General features: G+C 25.5%; 2 protein-coding genes across 2 annotated transcripts in view; both read left to right on the top strand.

Moving 5' to 3' along the window:
- Positions 1–8,907: 8,907 nt before the first annotated feature.
- Positions 8,908–15,942, top strand: LOC109595985 (outer dynein arm-docking complex subunit 4-like). Its single transcript, XM_020011434.2, has 3 exons — positions 8,908–9,168; positions 9,577–9,815; positions 15,265–15,942. Exons 1-3 carry the CDS (start codon positions 8,919–8,921, stop codon positions 15,940–15,942), a joined length of 1,167 nt encoding a protein of 388 aa, XP_019866993.2. The 5' UTR covers positions 8,908–8,918.
- An 8,661-nt stretch (positions 15,943–24,603) lies between these two features.
- The window catches only part of LOC109595986 (uncharacterized), an 80,995-nt gene continuing 79,069 nt past the window's right edge, over positions 24,604–26,529 (top strand). Inside the window, exon 1 of the mRNA XM_020011435.2 lies at positions 24,604–24,934. Coding sequence (XP_019866994.2) covers positions 24,767–24,934 — 168 coding nt within the window. The 5' untranslated portion in view covers positions 24,604–24,766. The remainder of the gene's footprint in view (positions 24,935–26,529) is intronic.

The raw sequence follows: 26,529 nt of genomic DNA, 5'->3' as shown, positions 1-26,529 counted from the left end.
ACTAAAAAATAATTAACATCAAATTATTAATTAAATTAATAGAAACTGAAATAATTAGTAGTATTTTATTAAGTGATATTTAATATTTTGTTTGTTCAAGTGGTTGAGAGCACATCTAAATTCTAGTATTTTTTTCAATATATATTAATTAATACTATAAAGATTTAAAAATTTTTTATTATAACATACACAAAACAATTAATTAAAAAGCCTAAAGAAAAGATTAATGTTTCGTTATCAAAATAAGTAAACGTATCTATTCAGAAACTTATAATTAGAAAATTAAAAGAGAATATAGAATATTTACCTGGTAAAAAAGATAGGAAATAGACAGTTTTTGTGAACGAAAAAAATTAATTAAGAAGTAAATTAACCATATGATTAGTATTTTATCGATAAAACTGGCATCATAAAGTCTTTTCATTCAGTTTAATATTTTTTTACAATTAAAATATACTCTCAACTAGGTTTAACTGGTAAATTAAGATTTATCTGCAATTAATTAATTAGACAATTATAAAGAAGACATGTTATTTGTCTAATATTGGTAATAAGTAAAGAAGTTTATTGAACAAATTTAATTGGACAGTTAGTCTTGTGAATTATACTTTATCGACAAAACTGCCACCGAAGAATTGATTGAGAAACTTAAAATATCATGCATGGATCGCAATTTTACATATTTTTTTGTTGTTAAGGGTCGCAATTTTAATAAATTACTTTAATTCCCTCTCCACAGTTCGGTACTATGCCCGTCATGACCCAATTCACATCTGATTGCCAACGTCACGTCACACTAAAACAAGGAATATAGCTGAAACAACACTGATTGGACACAAAATTGCATGTATTAAATGTAATGCGATGTCATAACGTAACCGCGTCACTAAAATGTTGATATAAAAATATTGCGCTACCGCAAAACGTTACTCATTAAATTAATCCGTTGCGGAATTTTCGTTTCCCATTTCGCGTAGTTGACTGGAAAATGTTTGATGTTTCTTTGAGTCTCCGGCAAACATTCATTTTTAAGGTAAACGTATTTACAGTGGTGGAAAAAAGTACGGAATATTAATTAACTTGTTACAAATGTTGCTTAATGTTTTTCCTAACCTGCTACAAGTCAAATTTACTGCTAAATCGGTCCATTAATGATTGAACATTATATTCACAGGTTTTTACTTACTTAAAAAAATTGTTAGGTTTGAAAAAAATATGAAGTATTCTCTCAATATTCAGGCGAAATTAACAATAACTCATATTTCAATATTTTGTGATGTAACCTTTGGCTTCCATCATTGCTTAGCATCTTTTAAGCTTAGAAGCTATCAATTCTTGCAATATGTCAACAGGAATTTGTTGTCACTGCTCCTGTATGGTTTGAAGTTAATTTATTTGTGTACAACAATATTTCATATTTTTTTTTTCAGGTTAGTCAATTTTTCCACCACTGTAGATTTGTAACAAACATTTTAATTACCAACCGTGTGGTTGATGTTGACTGAAAAACATTTTACAAAGAAAGCTCACCCTGAAGTAACATAATTAAGTCCGGTCTAAAAATAACAAACATGTTAACTAATAAACCACCCAAAGGATGAATTAAACGTACCACATTTCGCTCATTAATTCACAGTTTCTATTTGCAAGACCGTATTATTTTATAATTATGACTGATATGACGTTTTATTAATAAATTGCTGAAAGCTTTTATACGTTTTCGCATAATATATGGACGTGACAAATTGAATGATTCATTGGATTAATAATTTAATGCAATCTATAAATAAAATCACGTCGGTGGTTTCTGCGAGGAAACCGAAAACGACTAACCCAACCGACTTTTTGTCATTTATTAAATAAACTGCCGGCAAAGGTTTTTTATACAACTCCATGTGTGAGATTAACAATCGATCATTTCGATATTATTTGTCAACCTCGAATTTCGTGCATAATCCCTCTGCGACCTTCCTCAAAATTAAATTTTTGTGATAAATTCGCTTTATATTTGTACGACACGCTTCTCCAGAACCTAATGTATAATCAATTCGAACAGGAGACGAAGTTACAGAAATAGAGAAATAAATGTTAAACATACATCAAACGAGATTTTATCGACGCACATATCGAAATAAAAAGTTTTTAGTCATCGCTTTTTTTATTACACTTGCATGTCTGTAACATTTTTATCGAAAATGCCGTTTTGGAGGTTTCCAGTCGCTTGGGGTTGTTTGTTACGGCACCATTAAGTTTATCCAGTACGAAAAATGTACAATGTTAAGGCCGCCTTGAAATGTGCAAGTGAGTTAAGTAATTTCGAGATGGATAATAGTGTTATTTATTTCCCTTACAAATACTTTATATATGTCAGTATGTCTAAGGTTGTTCAAAAAGAGAAAATACGGTAAACGACAATGGTTAACAATTTAAAAAATAAACGAAATAATGAGGGTAATTAATTAACGCACCAGACATTTAGTAGAAACAAAACCGCACGAAAGTATTCTTAATTTATTGTTTGTTTAGTTCTTTTCTTTTCGTAATAAAAATAGTTCGTTAGCAAATAACAGCTGCATAAAACATTTAGAATTAACAAGGAATCTGGGAAAGTTTCGCTTTGTGAACTTTTATTTTTTAATCGCATAATTATATGCAAAGAGATATGCAAATTATTGCTTAAATCAATTTTTTGAGTATTTTATTATTTATTTATGGAAAAAAATGGAATAAATTCTTCCTAAAATATTTTATATGAGTTGAATTTATTCAAAATTCATAATATTCTTGAATTAATAACCTTTTTAAATATCAAGCGGATTTTTTTGTCCTTAAAATTTTAACTAAGTTGATATTTATTTATTAAAATATGTTGGTGAAAACTGAAGTTTTATTAAAAATATATTTATATATTATGTAATATTTGTATAATTAATTAAATAATCTTAATATAAATATTTTAAAGTAATTAATTTATATATAAAATATTTCTCCATAGAAAATTAAAATACTAAATTTTAATTTAATAAAAATAATATAATTTATTTTCAAAAAGCAATATTTTAGTATACAATATTGTTGTACTTAATTATCTTTAAAGAAAGGAATAAATTTTCCTTAAAATATTTTAACTGAGTTCAATGTATTTAAAATTTATATCTTTATTGAATTAGATATTTTTTGTCCTTCAAAATATACATATTTTTTTCTGAAAAATTATCCATATATTAAATAGATATTCGCATAATTAATTAAATAAAAAATCTTAATATAAATCTGAAAACTTAAATATTAAATAAGCTTTTAGAATTTATTGAAAATTAAATAGATCTTCCAAAAGAAACATATTTTCTTTAAAATCTTTGACATATTTAAACTTATTTAAATAAATATTTTATTAAGTACTTATAGGTAACATGGAACAAATTATCTTTATTATAGTGATTAATTAATTAAAATAATTAAATGTGTTTTTAGAATTTATTGAAAATAATTAAATGACTTTCAAAAAGAAATATTTTAGTTACTTTGTTCAAAATTGTTTTAAAAAGTACTTTATTATTTATTTACATAAAACGTTGAATTAGTCACATAGTTACATTTTTTAAAATGTATGTTATATTAAATAGATTAGACTTTTTGGTGATATAATTTTTAACTAATTTTGAGGTAATTTTTTTAAGGAATTTTTTTAATATCTTGATATAAATATTTTAAACTAATTCATTTATCAATAAGGTATAACAAACAAATAAAATTAAGACTCTAATGAGTTTTTAGAATTTTCTGAAAAAAATAAATCTCATTTTCATATAATTTATTAAATATGGGTACATACTATATACAAAGATGTATTTTATTAATTAATAAAATAAAATATTTATGATAAGTAAATTTAATAATATTAATATTTAATAAATTAATTTAGTTATGTTTTTAAGATTTATTGAAAGTAACAAAATAAATCTAAAATCTTTTAAATGTACAAACTTGTTTTAATAAAAATTTTATTATTTATTTGTAGACAACATGGAATAAATTGTGATTATTGTATTTTTTTTCAGAATTTAATTATAAAAGGTTTTAATAAATCACCAAAATTGTACTTTTTGAATACATTAAATTATATTAAAAAAACTAAATAACAAAAACAAAAAAGTTATACAATAATTCTCAATTTATTTGTATTTTTAGAAAAAAATTGTCTCAATAATACTTGATTTGAATAAATTATATTTATGATATATTTAAGTATATGTTAAAATTATAATTTATAATTAAACTTTTTAGAATTTGTGTAAAATTATTATAATTTAATTTAATAATAATATTAGTATTTAATATAAAAAAATTATAATATATTTCAATTAATAAGAACAAATAAATTCTTCTATAGTTAAATATTTTTAACAAACTTTTGGGTCAATTATTAAAATATGTTACTATATGTTGTCGTTTCATTAAACAAACTATTTCATCCTTTTAAATATAAAATTAAATTAACAAATGTAAATTTAATATAATACAAACATAAATGTATAAATTCTGAAGATATACTTAAAGTTTATTGAATAAATAATTAGATCTTTTAAATGAATAAATAAAATTAAATCTACAAATGTAGTTATGTTAAAGGTTTTACATGTACAAAACCGTTTTGATAAGTATAAAGTTTCATAAGTACATTTTTCAATCAAAAACTGCAAATTTCTTTGTCACGAGCTCAAACTAATTTCTAAAAATCACGGTGGATTGAACAATATTTTGTCAAGCATAATTTTTTCAGAGAATTTCACGATGGACGATCAAAGAAAACGTCAAAGAACCGAATCAATGGTAAAGCTCACAAGTCAGAAGAAGGAATCAAAGTTATGGTACGAGGAGGCCAACAGTCACATCAAAAGCGAAAACCTTTCGAAAGCACTTTACTCATACAATAAGGTATTTATTATGAATTTTATTTAACGTACGGTATTAAAATATTAGCATTAGAGCTTCGCTTTATACTTTAGAAATATCGAGGTGGAGTTACAAGTTCTTTTAAGGGAGCTTAATGGAACAATATACTTTCGAAGTTTTACACCTAACATATACAAAATATAAAAATAATTGTAGGTTCACGTGTGTAAAGTTACCTGCACTTACACGCCGTTAAAATCTATAAAGTTTGTGCAAATAATTAAAACTCAAATAATATTATCGTTTGAAATTATTCATCGTGAACCTTTTAGCAGGAACTAACTGAACACACCACCTACCTTCAGGTGTATATGTAGACATTTACATTGAGTTGCATGCAACGTTCGGTCTAAAATTAAAGCCCTTTCAAGATACAACCATAAAGATACACGGTTCCACACCCACTGCACAATCGGTCGCTGATTTATGCACGTTGCAATTAGAATTTGGGAAAAGCTGCATTCGATGCCTCCGCGAAAATTACGGGCCGTAAATTGTTTTGCACTGTGTCGAAACCGTTGCTGAAATACGAGAGGAGATCTAAATTTAATTTCACGACCATTGTGTTCTTGAAGTTCACATATTGTTCCAGACTGAACGGAATTCGCATTGGGGTAATATTTGTTTCGTTATATTTCTGTTTAAATAGGGTTCTCGAGATACCATTATTACTGGGGAAATTATTCTTGTTTTTCTTTTATATGTTGAAGACGCAACGACTAGCTACGAAAGGTTTGCGTTCGCATCAAACGTTTTGATTGTGACCTCAATATTTGTTCACTTGTCCAATTTCGGATCATCCCCTTTCAGCCTTCACACAACACGCAACGTTTCAACCGATGGAATTCGATTCTGCGATGCAACCCCGTTAAACTTTATCCATTAAAGTAAAACAATAATTTCCGGATGTATAAAACGGATAAAACAACTTACAATTGCACCCCCAACCATATTAGCAACTTTATGTGGAAGAACTAAAAATAAATTCGTTCATTTTGGAAACCTATTCAAAGTTTGATGAAATTCGCCGACGATGCAAAACTGGTTGCGCCCTCCAATTAAATTTTAATAAGTTTTCTGGCTTTCCACTATTCCACAGTCGAAATCGGTGGTCTTTAGTAAATTATGTGAAATGTTAAGCGCCAAAACTCAAGTGTTGATGGCGCTTAAGCCCATAACAGTTTACAAAACAACTTCAACTTTCGGGAAGTCCATTTATCCTAAATTGGGGTTCCAAAACCAAGGTCCGGTCATCCACTATATATTTTATAACGTGCTGAAGCTTTAACCGATGGTTCGGGATAGTTCTCAGACCCTTTTCACTATCTAATGACACGTGTGGGATCGGAACGTCTCACTCAGCTGATAATTCTCCGAAGGTATTATTTTATTTCCACGTACGATTCTCCCGTGGCCATTTTTACCGTTTTCTCTCTTAGGTGGTTGATAAATATTTAAGAGGTAATTTAAGAAGTGCTGCAATGCTTCAATTTTAAAAGGTGTTTTGATAAATATATCTATTACTGCACTGTGCCATAATAACAGGTACATAAATGTAATTCTAAACCTGTATAAACAAGACATTCCCTGTCAAAAAGTAGATATTAGACGTTCAAAAAAATTTAGAAAAAGCACTATTATGGCCTTGAAATATACAACCAGAGAATATTTCACTGTCAGAAAATTTAGTCCAATAAGTGTTGAAGATTTAGAAAAATTCATTGAGTTGAAGAGTTGTTAATCTAAAGAATAATATAAATACATGGGCTGATGACTGAGCCAAAAAGTATATAATAATTTTCGGTATACTAAATATATTTAAGTAGTAATAAGATGATTAGTAAATGAAGATCAAGTCAACCGGTTTCTCATAAACTAACCAACAGACTAAAGAAAATAGTCTCTACAAAGAAGAAATTCATGAACTGATGTAAATGTAGATCAAATCATACATACAGATCCCTTCAATACATCCTCGTTAATTATCCAATGGACTGAAGAAGATGAAGAAAGCCAACTGATTTGCTCCTCATTAACTATCCAATCAGATGATGTGCTTATATATCTATGATCCATGTCTCTATAGAAAAAGTATAACTTTTAACAAGGTTCAGATATTATCAATGCATTCTCATTAACTATCCAATGGGCTAAAAAGTAAAATCTCCCTATAGAAGAAGTATGAATTCAAAAAAGGCTCAAAGAAAGCGACTGATGAATAAAATTCATGAAATGATGTAAATGTAGATCAAGTCATACATACAGATGCCTTCAACACATCCTCGTTAATTATCCAATGGACTGAAGAGAATAATTTTCCTATACAAGAAGATGAATTCTAAGAAGAAAGTAAACTGATGTGCTCCTCATTAACTATACAATTAGGTGATGTGCATATATGTCTATGATCCATGTCTCTATAGAAGAAGTATAATTTCCAATAAGGCTCAAAGATGTTGTCAATGTATTGTCATTAACTATCCAAAGAAAGCGACTGATGAATAAAATTCATGAAATGATGTAAATGATCAAGTCATACATACATATTCCTTCAATACATCCTCGTTAATTATCCAATGAACTGAAGAGAATAATTTTCTTATAGAAGAAGATGAATTCTAAGAAGAAAGCAAACTGATTTGCTCCCCATTAACTATCCAATCAGATGATGTACTTATATGTCTATTATCCATGTCTCTATAGAAGAAGTATGACTTCTAATAAGGCTCAAAGATGTTATCAGTGTCTTCCCATTAACTATCCAATGGGCTAAAAAGTAAAATCTCCCTATAGAAGAAGTATGAATTCTAAACAAGGTTCAAAGAAAGCGACTGATGAATAAAATTCATGAAATGAGGTAAATGTAAATCAAGTCAAATACACAGATGTCTTCAATACATCTTCGTTAATTATTCAATGGACGGAAGGGAATAATCTTCCTATAGAAGAAGATGAATTTTAAGAAGAAATTAAACTGATTTGCTCCCCATTATCTATCCAATCAGATGATGTGCTTATATGTCTATTATCCACGTCTCTATAGAAGAAGTATAACTTTTAATAAGGCTCAAAGATGTGATCAATGCCTTCCCATTAACTATCCAATGGGCTAAACAGTACAATCTCCCTATAGAAGAAGTATGAATTCTAAAAAAGGCTCAAAGAAAGCAACTGATGAATAAAATTCATGAAATGAAATGTAGTCATACATACAGATGCATTCAATACATCCTCGTTAATTATCCAATGGACTGAAGAAAATAATCTTCCTATAGAAGAAGATGAATTCTAAGAAGAAAGCAAACTGATTTGCTCCCCATTAACTATCCAATAGTAGCTACAGAGAAGTACGATTTCTAAGAAGGATCAAAGGAAGTAAGCTGCATACAAAATATTTAGTAAAATGGATATGTTGAAGCTTGGATGCAGAATATATATGTATATAACATATGAAACTAGGTTTTTTTTATTTTCATTTAATTCTATAATAACATCTTTGGCAAATTGAGAATCAGAATAAGATTGAAATTATGGCGAATGCGCAGGTTTATTTCTTTACAAACATTTGACGTTAATTCTAATTTTGAAAATTTTCTTCTTTTCTTCAACATTTATTTAAATTTCAAGCTCTAGAAAATATTCCTTATTTAAATAATTTAAGTCAGTTTATAAATTTTTAGTAACTATTTTTTTTTCATATTATTAAAATATGTCCACAATTTGAATTTTCTAAATACGATCCTGCAAAATATGGTGTTGAAACAGGGTCCAAAACTTACACTAAAAGCGCCAAGAATTGATCACGCAATCCGTCGTCGTCATAGTAACAACCCATCCGAAGTGTCAAGAGTGCTAGTTAAAAAGTGCAAGTTAAAAACAAGTGAAAACAAACGGTCCACCATCCTTTGATTCATCCGGGGAATAAAAGCCACTTTACCCCCCAACCGAATCTTAAGCGTGCGATGATGGCGGACACGCTCCAGCTTCACGCGCTGGATAAACGTCTGAGCATCACCCGCGAAGCCGAACTCCTGCAGAGTTTCGTGCGGATCAATGTGGGTGAGGACGAGGGCGCGGACGAGAGCAGGAGCCAAATTGCCGATGTTAAGAAGGAGGAAAAGCCGGAAACGACGGACGATGGTAAAACGAAACGAGGGTCGGCGGACGATGGCAAAAAGGCGGACTCCCAGACGCACGAAGTTAGGAAAAAAGGTTCGGGTTTTGGATTTCTTTAATTGGTTCGGTGACGTTGGCTCGGGGTTAATTTGTAGGATTTTTTCGACGCTGTTTGTTATTTATTAATGGGAAGATACATTAATCATTGTTTTTTCTGGAGCAGATCAACTAGATTAATTACAGGGTAGTTTAATTATCTCAGATCTTGAGCTGTAAAGGCGAGACATTAACTGTCTATTCATTAAATTCATCTATTTATTCATTTATTAGTTTTGATTCTAATTAACATTAAATTTAAACTGAGATTCTTTCATTACATAGTTAAACATTCTGGAAAAAATGATGCTCAGAAGTTTAATCTAAAAAAGAAATTAAGGATATGGTATCTTCCCAACAAAACTACCTCTTGCCCAAACACAAACTAACTTCCGGGGACGTTCAAAGGAAAACGTCGCCGACGCCGTAACGGACGGCACGAGGAGCTGTACTGCGACAAGGACCGGGCGGCCGCCGTGAACATGGGCTCCAAAGACATCAAGCAGTCGCTGAAGCTGAAGAGGAAACAGGACCGATCGAAGATGCTGCAGATACCGGAGGAAGCGGAACCCAGCACGTTCCTCGCCCTCGGCAACTACGAGATGGGACGCGGCGACTTGGGCATCGCACTTAATTTCATGACAAAGGTGTTTCCGTTCTCCAGCTTTTTGCATCTGCACGCTTTCACGGTTTTTGTGTTCGTTTTCGTAGCTGAATAATGCACAAACGAACGGGCTGAAAGGGAATATTAAAGTTCTTGGGAGTTACATTGAGTTTCCTTTTTAATTGTCTTCGACGACATAATCTTTTAAACTGGCTGGCTGAATTAGGATAATGGTCGACGTTTTAAGATGTTCTGGAAAGTAGCACAATCAAGACAATCAAGTCACGTTTAATGGCATTTCGTGTTCTACAACAGATATGAATTTAAAATTGGACGCTTAAGCTATCAATAATAAGTGTAATTAAATTTATATATATTTATATTAAATGTCTGATAAAATTAAACATATATTATTTTAAATAATGGGATAACGATTTTTTTTAACTGGTTTTTGATGTTTTAATCGAGACTTCATGTCGTTCCATAAGTTTTCAATTGGATTTAGATCCAGACTTTGTGGTGGTCAATCGGGATTTCAACATGTTTCTTTTAATCAATTTTGAACAATATTGGATGTATGTTTCAGATTTTACCAATAATTTTCTGTAATCACGACAAGAATTCTAAAACCACAACATTTCCTCCGCTTTATTTCTCTTCCTTTGAACTTGGAATCATCACTTCAATGTATTCTTCAATATTCTGGAGGATAATTAATATATTATAGTGAAAATCTTTAGTCTTGTTCAAATATTCTTCTTTGATAACAATGGTTTCTTTACTGAAATACACCTTTTTTACAGTTTTAATCATTTAGACAACGACTGATTATTCCACTTGATACAACGATAATGTGTAACTCAATTAAGTAATTTTACACCTTAATTTTTCATGTTAATTATTATTTCTCTTATCTCTGGATTGCAATGCTTATTTTCTCCCACTAAAAATGAGACTTTTATTAAAATAATATAAATTTTACTAAGAATAATCCTTATTAATATTAAAAAATATATTTTTTATTTTGATTATACAATACTTTAATTAAATATTTTTGATAAAATATCCTACAGAATGTTTAATTTTGTGCTAATTACTTTTTATTTCAAATTTCATAGTGAGTATTTTTGAAATATATGAATAAAATCAACAAAATATATTGTTTGTGATATATTTCATTTAATTATCTTTTACTATGAAATAACTGTAGAAAACGGTAAATTTTAACACTAATATTAATGTCTATGTATCATAGAGGGCGTTGTTTTAAAAAACTATTTTTTATATGTACTACAGTGATGAAAACTTGATAAATAAAATAAATTTCTTATTAATATTGGAAAATATATTTTTTATATTGACTAGACAAATTTTGAATTAAATATTTTTGATAGAATATCCTATAAAATGTTTAATTTCGTGCTAATTACGTTTTATTTAAAATTTCGTTTCTGATATATATGTATATAATTATTCGAATTATTTATTTAATTAATTACAAATATAATTTAGTTTTTAAAAAAATACTGCATTATAATTTAATTTTGTATTATTTAACACTGCATCAGTACTTATATATATATGAAACTAAAATATTTTAATTCAATTATTCCAATACTGGAATAATTAAATGTGTTTTGAAGTTATTCTAATTCAATTATGTGCTTTATTATAAATTTTAGTTTATTTATTATAATTGTCATCACTATTAATTATCGATTTAAATTAATTTAAATTAAACATGTGACAATAATAATTTGAGACTAAAAAAAGATATAAACTTATTATGGATCGAGTCTATTGTTATTACACTGTTCAAAATAAATTATACTAAAACAATATAAGTACTTAATAAGTCTTGATAAAAACACTCATTCTTTTATTTAAATAAGGTGTTACGTGCAGACAATGAAACATAAATAACAATAGCTTAAGAAATTTTAATTTCTCATGACATTGCACTCTTAAATAACTATAAATTGAATTTTATAAGCAGTAAATATTTTTACTACTTCAGTGTTATTACTTTTATAATTTCAGCAACTGTAACGTCAATTTTATAAACCGTTAATGTTTTTAGAGTATCATTTCTATTAATTTTATAATTAATATTAATCTAAGAATTAATACGTTTATTAAAAACTACAAAATAATGGTTCATATTCAGCTTAATAACGTCCAAATTTCATGTTAAAAAAATTCTTATCTAAAATTAGAAATCTTATTCAAAAGAACGGAATTTATACAAATTCGCATTTGGAACACATTCCATTTTCAGATATCAATCAAAATTTCTGACACTGACAAAGTTTTAATGGACTTGATTATAACTTGGAAAATCCACAATTTATTAAAACAACGAGGCACCGGTTTTTATTAAGCGAATTCCCGTCGACTTAAATTCTCTTTGCATCGTTACATAAAGTGGGTGCTTCGCAAAACGTCGAGAAAATAATTTTATCTAATTTTAATTAAAGCTGGCTTTATTCACTTTAATTATGAACCGGTCTTGTCAAAGTGGAGAGCTTATTTTTGTCAAGCATTAAATTATTGCCATTATTCAGTCATTCCTCCATTGTGTTGGTCGGTTATGACGTTATTAAATTATTCGCATGCTTTTGGTTGTGAGTTGCCGAAAAAGATTTACGTCGTTGAGATAAGAACGCACTTAATATTCCGGATAGACTACAATGGCTATTTGTATCTACAGACTTCTGTGTATTTTTCTAAAATCAGTGTTTACGTATAAATTCTTTCTAATGACGTTGATAAGTTTGTTTGTATACATGAACGCAAATGTAACCACTTATCTGTAAGTAAATAAATAATGCGATCATTTGTGTTGTCACGTAATACAACATTTGGAATATGCAATTCGAAGGAAAATTGTCCAAATAGTTTCGAACTATTCAGCCTAATGTTTATTACAATAAAAAAGTGAAAATATACACTCGTTTTGGTGTTTTCAAAATCATTTCCATCTATTAAGATTCACAAAACAATAAAATTCAAAATGTTATGAATTGAAGAAAAAAATAATAATAATAATTGTTAATATTAAAAACTAATTCTAAATATAATAATACTAAAAAAAATTCTATAATTAGAAGTTCCCAAGAATTATTTAATTTCTAAAATTACAAAATATTTAAGATTTTTAATTTATAAATTCAACTTATATTCTGAATTATTCATCCTTGGCATAGATAAATTGGATAAGTGGTTTTCAGTGTTTGTAATAAACTATTTATTGTTTATATATAGCAAGCTGAATAAATTTTACATAAGCTGTATGGGAGTTAAAAAATAATTTAAATTCATAATGTATAATATCGATTTGTAACCCTTAACAATATTTAAAATAGAATAAATATTTGGAATTTTAGAATATTCATTCACATATGTAAAAAATTGTTAATAATATTCATGTACATCAATTTCAATAATTAAGTAAATTTTTATTATTAATATTAAATAATTTAATTTTTTAATATAATATTATAGTTCTTTAAATTAATAAATATTTTAATTTTTAAAATAAATTAAATTTTTTTATTAATAATATTATTTTTTTAATTTAAATTATATAAAAAATGTATTATAATAATATAATTTTTTATTTTATTTAAATTAAATATTTTTTATTAAATAAATAAATAAATATTTTTTTAAAATTTTAAATTAAATATTTTTTTTATTTAAATTAAATATTTCATTATTTTTTTTTAATTAAATATTTTTATATTATTTTAATTTTTAATTAAATTAATTTAAAAAATTAATTTAAATATTTATTTATTTTTTTAAATTTAAATTAAATATTTTATTTTTTTTTTAATTTTAAATTAAATATTTTTGTTTGAATCTAAATTATATATTTTATAGTATTTTTTTAATTTTAAACTAAATATCTTGTTATATTTAAAAAATTTAAATTAAACATTCTATTATTTTTAGTAAATTTTTATTATTTAAATTAAATAATTTAATGTATTTAATATATTATAATTCTTTAAATTAATTAATATTTTAATTTTTAATATAAAAGAACTATTTTATTATTTTTTTAATTTAAAATATATAAAAAAGTTTATTTAAATATATTTTTTAAATTTTAAATTAAATATTTTATTTTTTTCTAAATATATTATTATTTTATAACTTTAAATTAAATATTATATTGTTTTTTATTTTATTTAAATTAAACATTTTTTATTATTTTTAAATTTTAATTGTAAATTAAATATTTTAATTCTCATTTAAATTTAATTTAAAATAAATATATCTATTTATTAATTTTATACTAAATATGTTGTTATTAATTTTTGAATTATGTATAAATTAAATATTTTATTTTTAAAATTTTAAATTAAATATTTTTTTTATTTAAATTAAATATTTCTTTATTTTTTTAATTACATATTTTATGATTTTTTAAATTAAATATTTAAATATTTCTTTTTTTAAACCTTTTGCAATATTTTATTGATTAACTTAAATGTTTTATTACTGTCTTTTTAAAATATAAATTAAACATTTTATTATTATTGTTTATTCATTTTAAATTAAATATTTGTATGTATATCTAAATTATATATTTATATTATTTTTTTAATTTTAAATTAAATATCATGTTATATTTTAGTTTTTTTTTTTTTAATTTATTTATTACACATTATGTATATTTTTCTTTAAATTTAAATTAAATATATAATATAATATTTATTGTAAATGAAATATTTTATTAATTTTTTTAATTTAAAATAAATATTTTATTTTTTTTTAATTTACATTGATTTCAATCATTAATTAATTAAATTTTGAGTCAAAGGTTTTTTACAAGAATTTATATTATATAGATTTGTTACCCTTTATAATATTTAAAATAGAGCAGTATTTTCAATTTTACAATATTTTGATAAATTATTGATATTAATATATACTACAATTAATTAATTATATCAGATCTGTCAAAATAAAATATCCACATTTATATTTGTTAATTTGTCTGCACAAACATTTCCATAATTTCTGAGCTATCAGAAAAGAAACCAGACCAAAACTGCTTAGAATATCAAATGGACCAGTTAAATGAATAAAAACAAAAGTAATGCAAGACAACACAACACGAAAGTGAAATCAAAGAAAGCTCGACAAATCGTCACCTCCGTGCCGAAAACAAATCCTCCTTAAACCATCTAACCCAAATCTAGTGACAATACCGTGTGATTCACCGAGCGACAATTTTTATAATTCAGCACACATTTTATCGCGTTGACTGGGTCACAACACGCAATAAACAATTTGCTTTTCAAAATTGTGGGTGTGGCCGACGATTTAAATTAATTATGGTTGTTGTAAATATCCGATGACTAAAACACTCGAAATTGTTGCGAATATCATGAAGAAATGTTAATGCCACAGATGAATCACACGCTTTGCCGGAATATTGCAGCGGTGTGACTAAACTGATTCGTTACATTTTGTTGCAGGCTTTGGAACTGAATCCGAATGAAAAGAACTCTTTGGTGGCGAGAAGTAAGTGCTACATATTGCTGGGACAGCCCGAAAACGCCTTGAAGGATGCCGAAACCGCCTTGAAAGGGGACCCTAAGTTCCTGAAGGGAATCTATCAGAAAGCTGAAGCTTTGTACTATCTGGGGGACTTTGAACATAGTTTAATGTACTATCATAGAGGTCTTCACATCCGTCCAGATCATAGTGACTTTAAATTGGGCGTTCATAAAGCCCAAAAGGCCATAGAAAACGCCATTGGTTCAGCTTTTTGCAAACCTGTCTCTAGAACTAGCAGTGCTGTCAAGCAGACTGCAACAGTCAGTAGCTCAAGAACTTCTAACAGCAGAACTAGTGCCAGTACTACAAGTACAAGTTCAAAGTGCACAACTCCAGTTAGCAGTACTCCGAAAAAACCAACCAGCAAGTCAGCCACCCCTGTTAACGTTAGAGTCAAGTCCTCTAAGAAGAGTAGGTTGTTAAGGGAGTTGGGAGCTGATAAGGATTACTTGGATAATTTAATTAACAATCCGAATATTAAATGCAAATTCAAGGAGGACGATCGTAGGATCGAGGACTGTATTAAGGAGACTGTCGATTTCTTGAACAAAAGACAGGAATTTTGGAGGCAACAGTTGCCACCTAACCTTAAATAGATAATTTCAGGAAAAGTTTTATTATTATTAGGGTTTTATCGAAAATGTTGTAATCTCATTATCCAAATTTATAACAATTATAAAACACCATTATTTAAGTGTGATAAGCATAATTTTAAAGTTTATTGTTCCACTTTTTAATTAATGAGTAATGTATGTTTTTTGATGAGATATAAATCAAACTAAAGTTGTTTATTTAATAATATTTTATTTATGTTCCTGTGTAGGATTATTCATAATATTCTGAGAACTCTTTCAATAAATATATTATAAAAAATTGTTTTTTAAATAAATCTAATATGCACAATAGCTGAAGTGGCGTTTCAAATTTAAAATGTAGTTGAATAAAAATAATAATAAATGTTAATTTCAATTAAAGTTTAAATAAATGTAAATACTAAATTTTTAAATATACAAATTTGTTATTTAATGCCTTCAAGTTATATTATTATTATATTATTATTACTGTTATTAAAATATTAATGCCCTTAAACATAAATTAAACAAATTGTAGCGAAACACATATATTTTTTATAACATAGATAGGAATAATAATAATAATTATAGTTCTCCTACATTGAATTTAATCGATAATTTTTAATTTAATAATTTAATTTAAATTATAGGCTATTAATAAAAGTTAATCATAATTAAGAAAAATAAGACAATTTCTCAAATTTAATTTAGGAGATATTTATATGTAAAAATTAAAAAAAAATATCTTAAAAATATTTTTAACTTTAACTGTCTTAATATAACTTAATAATATTCCATTCCAATTTCATTGGAACACCCTGTATATTCTTGGTGCTTTAATTTTACCTGTAACTGCAAATAAAATAGCCACATCATGCCCTTATACCTAAATCCAATAGTTTTTGAATTATTAATCTTTTCTCCAAAAATTTTGACAGATTAATGATTAACTAAAACGTCTATAAAGTTATAAATTTTGATGACAAATTTTTTGCAGACGCGTTATCAATGGTCATTCTGACCAAAACTGTCAAATTATACACAGGGTGTTCGTGATTAAACTTTAATTAAAATAGCTTAAATTTAGAATATATTTGAATGAAGTAAATACTAATTTCTAATGAAGAATAATTAAATGTAAATACTATTATTTAATTATTAAGTTAAATTTGTTTGAGATTAAATTTAAAATATGTGTTTTGACGTTTTTGTTATTAAAATATTTTTGTTTTTAAAATATTTATACCCTTAAACATAAATATTGTTTATACTTTTGAGACGAAATATTTTATTACAATCCAAAAATAACTTAAATACTTTGACAAAAATTTACTGATTTACTCGTTTAAACAGTGATATTTTATTACAATGCTGAATAACAACTTTTTTCTTTTTAAAATCATAAAGTCTACAGACAGCACATTACAAAATTATGACTTAGGTCCACTAAATCTGTTTAGAAGGTAAATAAATCCGACTTGTTTACAGTCCACTCACAGTGCCGTTATTGTGTATAATTATGAAAGCGCCGCCCCCATAAATTTACAACCCTATGCATAGTCAACAATATTGTGGCGCCATGATCCCCGTTGATAACGAACGTAATTAAGTTTTCGGACAGAGACTCTTCCATTCCCATGTTGTTCAATTTCACTCGAATTCGTAAGTCACCATTCGACGAATTCGATTCTGGAGGCTTCAAATTTCAAGGAGCATTTGTTGGTTGTGCTTCGAATGGAAAAACCGACGTCGCTAGACTAAATAACTGTCCTAATTGCCATGTTCCTGGAGGAATTTGTATTTATCGCTGCGATTGTAATTTAAACAAACAATTTGTTTACACTAGCAGATAACAACAGAAATTAACATTTTACAAATTAAGATCTAATTAAGTTTTGTCTCTCATAATTTGTTTAATTAGGAGTTACGTGATTAACTGATACTGTTAGTTCCCTTTAAAATTGCACATTGTATAAACATAAAAATGAAATCAGTTTATTAATATTCTAAAGTAACCATAGGAAATAATTATAAAAAATTCAATTAAACGTATTCATGACCTAGCACAAAAGAAATTTCGCACACTCTCTTAATAAGTGTTATATAGCACAGCATTTCATTACTTATATGCCTTTGTAAGAGTGCTCATTGATATGCATATTAATTGAACGATTTAATCGTCATAAAATAAAGAATTATTCAAAAAAATTAAATTTCCCTCTTACAGATTATTTTAATTATAAATTTTATTATTATTTTAGATTTATTAAATTTATTGATAAAATGATACAAATATAATAAAAAAAAAATAATTTTTCAAACAGTGTATTAAAAACTATACCTATGATAAATTTAAAAATCTTAAATATTGAAAAAATAAATTACAAATGCATCCAATTTAGATTTTAACACAATATGTTTTTATTATAAATATGCATATCTTAATTTAATCTAATCGATAAACATAATAATCAACAATAGTAGTTATACAATTTTTCAAATAGAACTTTTAATTTAATAATTGAATATAAAAATATTAGTAACTGTTTTTTAGCAACAAAAATATTACAAATAGCTTCAATTTGTACTTTTGCATAATATTTTTATTATAAATTTACATATTCTAATTTAATTTAATAGATATAATACAATAATAATAATGATGGTAAATAAATGATTACAATTAAATTATGAGTAATTTCTCAAATAATGAATACAAAAATTAATTCTAATTTTAATTTAATTTAAGTTATCTATCTACCTTACTGTATCACAATAACTTTTAATTTATATTGACAAAATTAAATTGTTCCAAAAAATATTAGTTGACTGATTTTCTAAGCTTTCTTTTAAAATAGAATTACAAATAGATCCAATTAATATTTTTTATTGTATTACAAACCTTTCATAGATAGAAAGAATAATAATTACTATTAATTATAATTTATATTTGGACAATGTTTTCAACACTGAATTTAAAAAATATATATTATTATATGTAAGTAATTCAAAAATTTTTAATTTAATAATATAATTTGAATTTTAGAAAACAATTATATACTATTTATATAAATATTTTTGTCAGTTTTTTACTAATAAAAATATTTTTTTATCTGTATATATAAAATTTAATAATTACAAAATTGAATATAAATTATTTTAATTTTAATATTAACTGAACATTTTTTATTTGATAATTACAACATTGAATTGTACTAAAATATTAGTTATTAAATGATGTATAAATTTTCTTTTTCAAATAGAATTACAAATAGATCCAACTTTTTTATAATACAAAAAATGTTTTAATCTCCTTTAATTTAATATTCAGATATAATAATAATAATATCAATTAAATTATAATTAATAGTTGAGGACTTTCTCCAAGTTTAATTTATGTGTAAATAACTCAATAATTTTTAATTTAATAATTTTTTATAAAAATATAAAAAGCAATTTTATCAAACTTTTTATAGTGAAAAATAAGAAATTTTGTAAACTCTATATATCTCAATATGTTATAACTTAATTTAATTATAATTAACAATAGAAAGCAGTTCCCTTTAATTTAATAATTAATAAAATATGTATATTTTTAATTTTTAATATTCTACATGTAATTAAAAATAAAATGAATATATATTGTCCTATTTCTAAACCCAATAGTTTTTCTTACCAAAAATATTGACTGAATTTTAACAGCCTAACTAAACTGTTTGTAAACCCATTTTTTTAACCAAGGACCATCCTGTAAGGAGCCTTCATATGTACTACCAAATTTTATACATTGAGATCGATATTTACGTTAAATTTTGTGTATCTTAAAATATAATATGTTATTTTTAATGAAATATCAGGTATGTTTTATTATAATTAAATTGAATATTAAAATACTTTTGATTTTGCTACACATAATATGAATATTAACAGAGATTTTTACAAAAATATTAAAATAAAGCTAATTAACCTATGTATCATAGTAGTGTCAGGGGTGGCATTTATTTTGTATCTGATATTACATTACATTTTTGTAAAATAATACTATAATAATATTCATTTTGCTATAGGGAATACTTACACCAAAAAACAGTAAATAACGAACACTCTGTATAAGATTTGGGTGTACTAGTAATGGCTTCCTATGGGATCGTCTTTGATTAAAGTGTATAGCAAAAATGAACTTTCTAGCTTCAATATTAGTGGCTTTACAGAAATTTTAGTCAGATTATTAATTAGTACGTTAAAATTTTTGAAAAAAAAGTAACTCGGCAGCAATTTTATTTGCAATTACATATAGAATTTAAAATTCAAAAATATGGTCCACTGAAAATAATAAAGTTAATGTCACTTCCAGCGAAACCGGAAATAAAATTTTATTCAAAATATATTGGAAAAGTAATTAAAGTCAAGTTTTAATTGCTTTTCATGAATAAAACAAATTTTTCAATTGATTTAGTATCCCCAAAATGGGTATATATAAACTTCAAAAAAATGTTCAGAACTATGTACATACATATATGTAAAAGAGTCATGAGGAAGATTCAATTTTAAATGGCCCACACCGCATAAACCATAATCCTATCTTTATTAAATTCATAAAGAAAAACTCCCTCCCTACCACAACCAAAACAATTTCCAAAACAAAGCAAAACGATTTTTCACCGCATTTACCCATCCATTTAGATAACGACGAAACACCTCCAGCTTTTCAACTTGGCTTTCCACCTGCGAACATTACGCCGACACTAAAACGGCAGGAAAGGATCAAGGAGGCGGAAACGGTGCGGTGCGATTCGCAATTCGCCCGACATCCTCGAGATGCACAAACATCCACACACACACACACACATACAGCGAAACACACGCGGAATTGGAGAAGATGCAATCGTCACAATCTCCGGATGAGATCTTGGCTGTTGCTCCACGTTCCACTCGTGTCTATTAAATGTTCACGTGCCGCTGCACTTGCAGGATATTTTAATTAGATCTACCGTTAAGCTGTGCCGCCGGATTATGATGTTTGCCGTGACACAGTCCGTGAAATAAAAAATGGGAGGTAAAATGCAACTGCATAATTTTGTTTAATTTCTCAGAAGACGTTACTGTCTTTGGTAAAGCTGGATGGTATTTTAAATGGATTACGAGAATCTAGTAACTGATTAGTATAATATTTCAAGTGCTGCTACACTTTTGGATTAGTTAAAGGGTTTATTATAACACTATGTTAAATTAAAATGGAAAAATAATTTTCTGTCTCTGGTAAAGCTGAACAATATTTTGTAAACATTTTAAGGCTTTAGTAACTGATTAGCACAATATTTATAATTGATGATTAGTTAGGATTTATTGTAATTTAATATATAAAACGGAAAAAATATTTAAAAAGAATCGTGTTTGATAATGATTACAAAAATCAAGTAATATTAATCTTGATACTGCAGTTAAGATAACAAAGGTAACAGATAACAGTACCGTATATGGCGTTAAAAAACCAATTTCAACAACTCGATTAAATCAGATAAGAGGAATTTCCGATTCAACTTATAAATCATTCCTCTTAAAACAAGACAATTTTTCTTTGGTTAATCGTTCCTATTTTAAAACAAGCCGAATTGGCTTGAACTGGTATCATTAATTTTAAAAGTGGGATTAAACAATTAGGTCGCCAAGCCGACACATCGCCATTATCTCCATAATTTAGGAGTCCCGACTCCGTAGCTTAATCCTCTCGCCTAAAATTCGCAAGTCTCTCGGATAACGTTCATGGAAATTCCGTTTGTCGATAATGATAACCAACAATTGACGTTTTTTAAGTATAACATGACGCATTAAACATTTTTATACATCACAAATTATACTGTGGTATAAAACTGGATAAAACTTTTTTCAGCTTTTTTGTCACTTCTTGTTAGAGACAAGTTTGCGCTTATTTTTGAGCATCCCCGCCTGTCAGGTTGACATCCCCGCCGACGTGTGGCAACGCGAGGACGTTAAATCTGCGGAAATGATGAAAAAATCGGAAGCAATTCCCAATTTTCCAGCTATCAGTCATACAAATGAGATTCAACAACTCTGGTTTCCTATGCAAAATGCACGGGCCTGTTATTTTAGTTGTGCCTTTCTATGGCACTACAAGTATTCAAAACTGATCAATTTGCGATGAGAGTTTTTTGTGTGCTTGTTGCAGTTTTGTGTTGGAGTTCGTTATTTTTTAATGAGACGATTTTTAACGGCACGTCGAAATGTAGTAAAAGCATTTAAGCATACGGATTTTATAAAAATTGCTTTCAATAAATAATTTACAAAATTTAATTGAACAAAAAATACAAATTAGGTTATTCAACTAAATTTTAAATGATTTTCGAGGACTTTTGTTAACTATAAATGTTGTGTATCATGTACTTAATGTAACATAATAATTACAAAATTAATTTGTTCCAAAGTAATCAAAGATTTAAAAATAAATTACTTACAATTTAGATTTTTGCACCCTTCTCCTATTAATGTATAATAGATACAATAATAATAATGATTAAATTTTAAAAATTATTCAATATTAATTTATTGCATATAAACTTCTTAAAATAATATTTTTACATAACAAATTAGCTCTTAAAAATAAACAAACAAATTAAAAAAAATATTTTGAATAATATGATACAATTTATTTTTACAACTTCAATTTAATAAACAGATTAATATCAATTACAATTATCAGAGCGAGTGTAAATTAATTATTACTCTTTTAAGTCTATACAGAAAACATATGTATTATATGATTTTCAAAGCTTTTTAAGAAAAAAGCACTTAAAAAAAGTTTAACAATACTTTTCTATTATATATTAATTTAACCTAATAGATATAATACTGCTGAGAAATATTCAAATGGTGAATTTAAATAAAAGAAATTTATGTATAATAAATTTTAAACTCTTCTAATTAATTGTTTTAATCTTAACTGACAATCTTAATATGATACAAAGATATTCACAAAAAGAATTTCGCAGAAATTTCGTTAGTTTCAGAAATGGTGGACATTAAAATAATATTAAACAACAATTAACTTAAATGAACCAAAATTAATAGGTAAACTTGTAAAGCAGTAAATCCAATAACAGAAACAGTTATAATTTTTATTAAAATTATTGTATTTACTCACTCAGAGTTGAAACTTGAATTTTCATTAGATTAAGATGTAATCTTATTTTAAAGAAATGATAATTAATGATATACCATAATGAATGAGAACCAATTTAGAAATAATAATTTAATAAAAAAAATATAACTAATTATTTTTTATTATTAGTTGAATTTGTGTATTTGTTGTTAATGACATATAGGTTCTAAGCTGCTTGTAATTACAGAATCACGTAATAAGCCAACTTAAAATTAAATAAATTAAATTAAAATTTAATTGAACACTCATTCATTAGTCCCTTAAATGTTATTTCAAATGTTATCCCATTTAAAATAGTAATAAACATTACAAATTTAAATTAATGTTAAAATAATTAAAAAAAAATAATAATATTGTATTGTATTTAACTGAAAGTAGTAAATAATCTTATGAAAACAAAGTAAAAATGAATATTATTAAAAAAGTAATGATTACTCATTTAAATTCTGTAACTTTTAGATTAGTTAAAGAATTTATATTAATTATATACTAAATTACAACGAAATAAAAAAAATACAAGTCTGCTTCAAAATTTAAAATTAAGAATTTTTTATATTTGGTGAAGCTAAATACGTTTTTACAGTTAGTAAATAATTTTATAAAAACAGCTAAAATTAATCTGATTAAATAATACAAATTTTATATACACAATCAAACTAATTATTATATATATATATATATATATATATATATATATATATATATTCAGTAATTTTATTATTATCAGTTTTAACCATTATTATTAAATATTATTATTGAGTAGATTTAATTATTAATTAATAATTAATAATTAATATATTAATATATTAATATATTAATTATTAATTATCAATTATCAATTATTAATTATCAATTATTAATTATTAATTATCAATTATCAATTATTAATTATTAATTATTAATTATTAATTATTAATTATTAATTATTAATTATTAATTATTAATTATTAATTATTAATTATTAATTATTAATTATTAATTATTAATTATTAATTATTAATTATTAATTATTAATTATTAATTATTAATTATTAATTATTAATTATTAATTATTAATTATTAATTATTAATTATTAATTATTAATTATTAATTATTAATTATTAATTATTAATTATTAATTATTAATTATTAATTATTAATTATTAATTATTAATTATTAATTATTAATTATTAATTATTAATTATTAATTATTAATTATTAATTATTAATTATTAATTATTAATTATTAATTATTAATTATTAATTATTAATTATTAATTATTAATTATTAATTATTAATTATTAATTATTAATTATTAATTATTAATTCAGTTAATAATATTGTAAATAAATTTTTGGCAAAGTTCCCTTTATGTTCAATAAGCATCGACCAGACGAAACAATAATCTTTTTATCAAACCCCCAACATCTTTCCGACGCATGGGGGCCACGCCGGCCGAAAATTCGCATGTCCCCACCCCCACATCGCACTGATAACCGCGAGCCTCGTCTCAGTTGTCCGTCGACCGCAGCAGTTAGCAGGTCGACTCCGCGCCAAGCAACAGTTGGTCGTCAGCGCAACGTGCTCGTCGGACCTGGTGCATATTCGAAACCGTCTCACCGCTGGGGGTTGATACTCCGGGACTGATTTTCCTTCGTCGTTTTTTTTTTCTTATTTCTGTGTGTCGCGATGTTGGTGCAACCTGAGTGCGTGTGTCCGGCCGTCAGGCCCCGGACGTCCCAATTGCCGCCGGGCATCCTCGACTCCCCCACGTTGGCGAGGGTGGAGAGGGCCATGCTGCGGCACGAGGAGGGTGGCGGACAGGGTCAGGACGCGAGGAGAGCTGGATTCACTCAGGTTGGTGCGAGTTTCTTTTTTTTTTTCTCTTTAATTATTGTTGGAGGTGACTCACGGAGTTTGTCGGTGTTGGAACGGAGTTAATTTTAATTTTTTTTATAATTTAAATTATACCGTGAAGGTGTGCTTTTAATTATTACTGTTTGATGATTAAAGTCCAATTAGAAGTTGTATTAATTGTGCGATTTCTCGACGCATTTTGTTGATGACAATTGTAATTACGAGGAAATCCTTAAAATTGTGCACCTACTAAATTATTCATTACCATTAAAAATATTTATTTCCTATTAGGCAGTAAATATGTAAATGTGTGTATCCTTGTAACTGTATAATTTTTTACTTACTTCATTATTTACTGTTTAATTAAGCCATTAGAATGATTATGTTTTGTACGTATCTATTTTAAAATTACTCGAGTACACATTAAGGGGATTTGTTTTGATTATTTATTATTACAAACATAATCAAATATATATATATATATATATATATATATATATATATATATATATAGAAATAAATAAAATATGATACATAAAATATGTTCTGATGTATAATAATAAATCAATGATGATCAATAAAAATAGACTCGAACTACACCAACACACAGACCTTTATGGTTTTTAAATAAATCAATCAAAACATATAAATATATAAATTATGTATGTAACAACATTTTGCGTTATTTAACACACCCTATCACATTTAATTAATTTATTGTACCGTTTTCTTTATAAATTTCTAAAAATTCTTTGATTTATAAAAATACTAGAATATTAAATTTTATTAATTTTAGAAATTTTTAAATTTTGAATATATATATTTATAATAAATTATATATGCTTAAGTAATAATTTAATATTTTGTTAATTTTTTATAGAATAAAATTATAAAATTGCTGTTTAAAATTTTATACACACATATATACAGTATGGCTCAGTGTAGATTTTGATAAATATAAGTTTATTACTTAAAAATAAATGAAATTATTTATTGTATTTTTTATAAATAAGTAAATAAGTAGTCTACTGAATTTAGGGTACTTTACAATATGCCTGTGACAATAAAAATTCATATTTTTCTGATAAAAATATGTTTCCCAATAAACTAAATTATGTAGATGATTGTACAGAATGGGACAAATATATAAAAATATTCCAATTAGTTTTCATAATCAGTTTAGTAATTTTAACACATACATATATACGTATAATTCAACAGTGAAAATCATATTTAATTTATTTATTGAATGTTTAAAATAATAGAATATTAATATTTGAGTATTAATTAAACTTAATTTTAATAATCTATTTATATTGTTTTATCAAATTTCATTGAATTTTATAGAATATAATTATAAAAATTCTATTAAAAATCATATTTATAAATATATACAGTATGGACCATTAAAGATTTTGAAGAATAGAAAAAATAAATTTAGAACAATTTATTAATTAAGAGAAATTATGATTATTTCATTTTTTATATAAAAAATAAGTTGACCTCCAAAATTAGTATACTTCAAAATATCCATTTTTTGTAAATTATAATTAAAAAAATAATTATATCATTTAATTTTATTCCTTTCATTGATT

The sequence above is a fragment of the Aethina tumida genome, chromosome 4 (assembly GCF_024364675.1).
Source record: "Aethina tumida isolate Nest 87 chromosome 4, icAetTumi1.1, whole genome shotgun sequence".
Classification (NCBI taxonomy): Eukaryota; Metazoa; Arthropoda; class Insecta; order Coleoptera; family Nitidulidae; genus Aethina; species Aethina tumida.
This window is presented reverse-complemented; position numbering and strand designations above follow the sequence as displayed.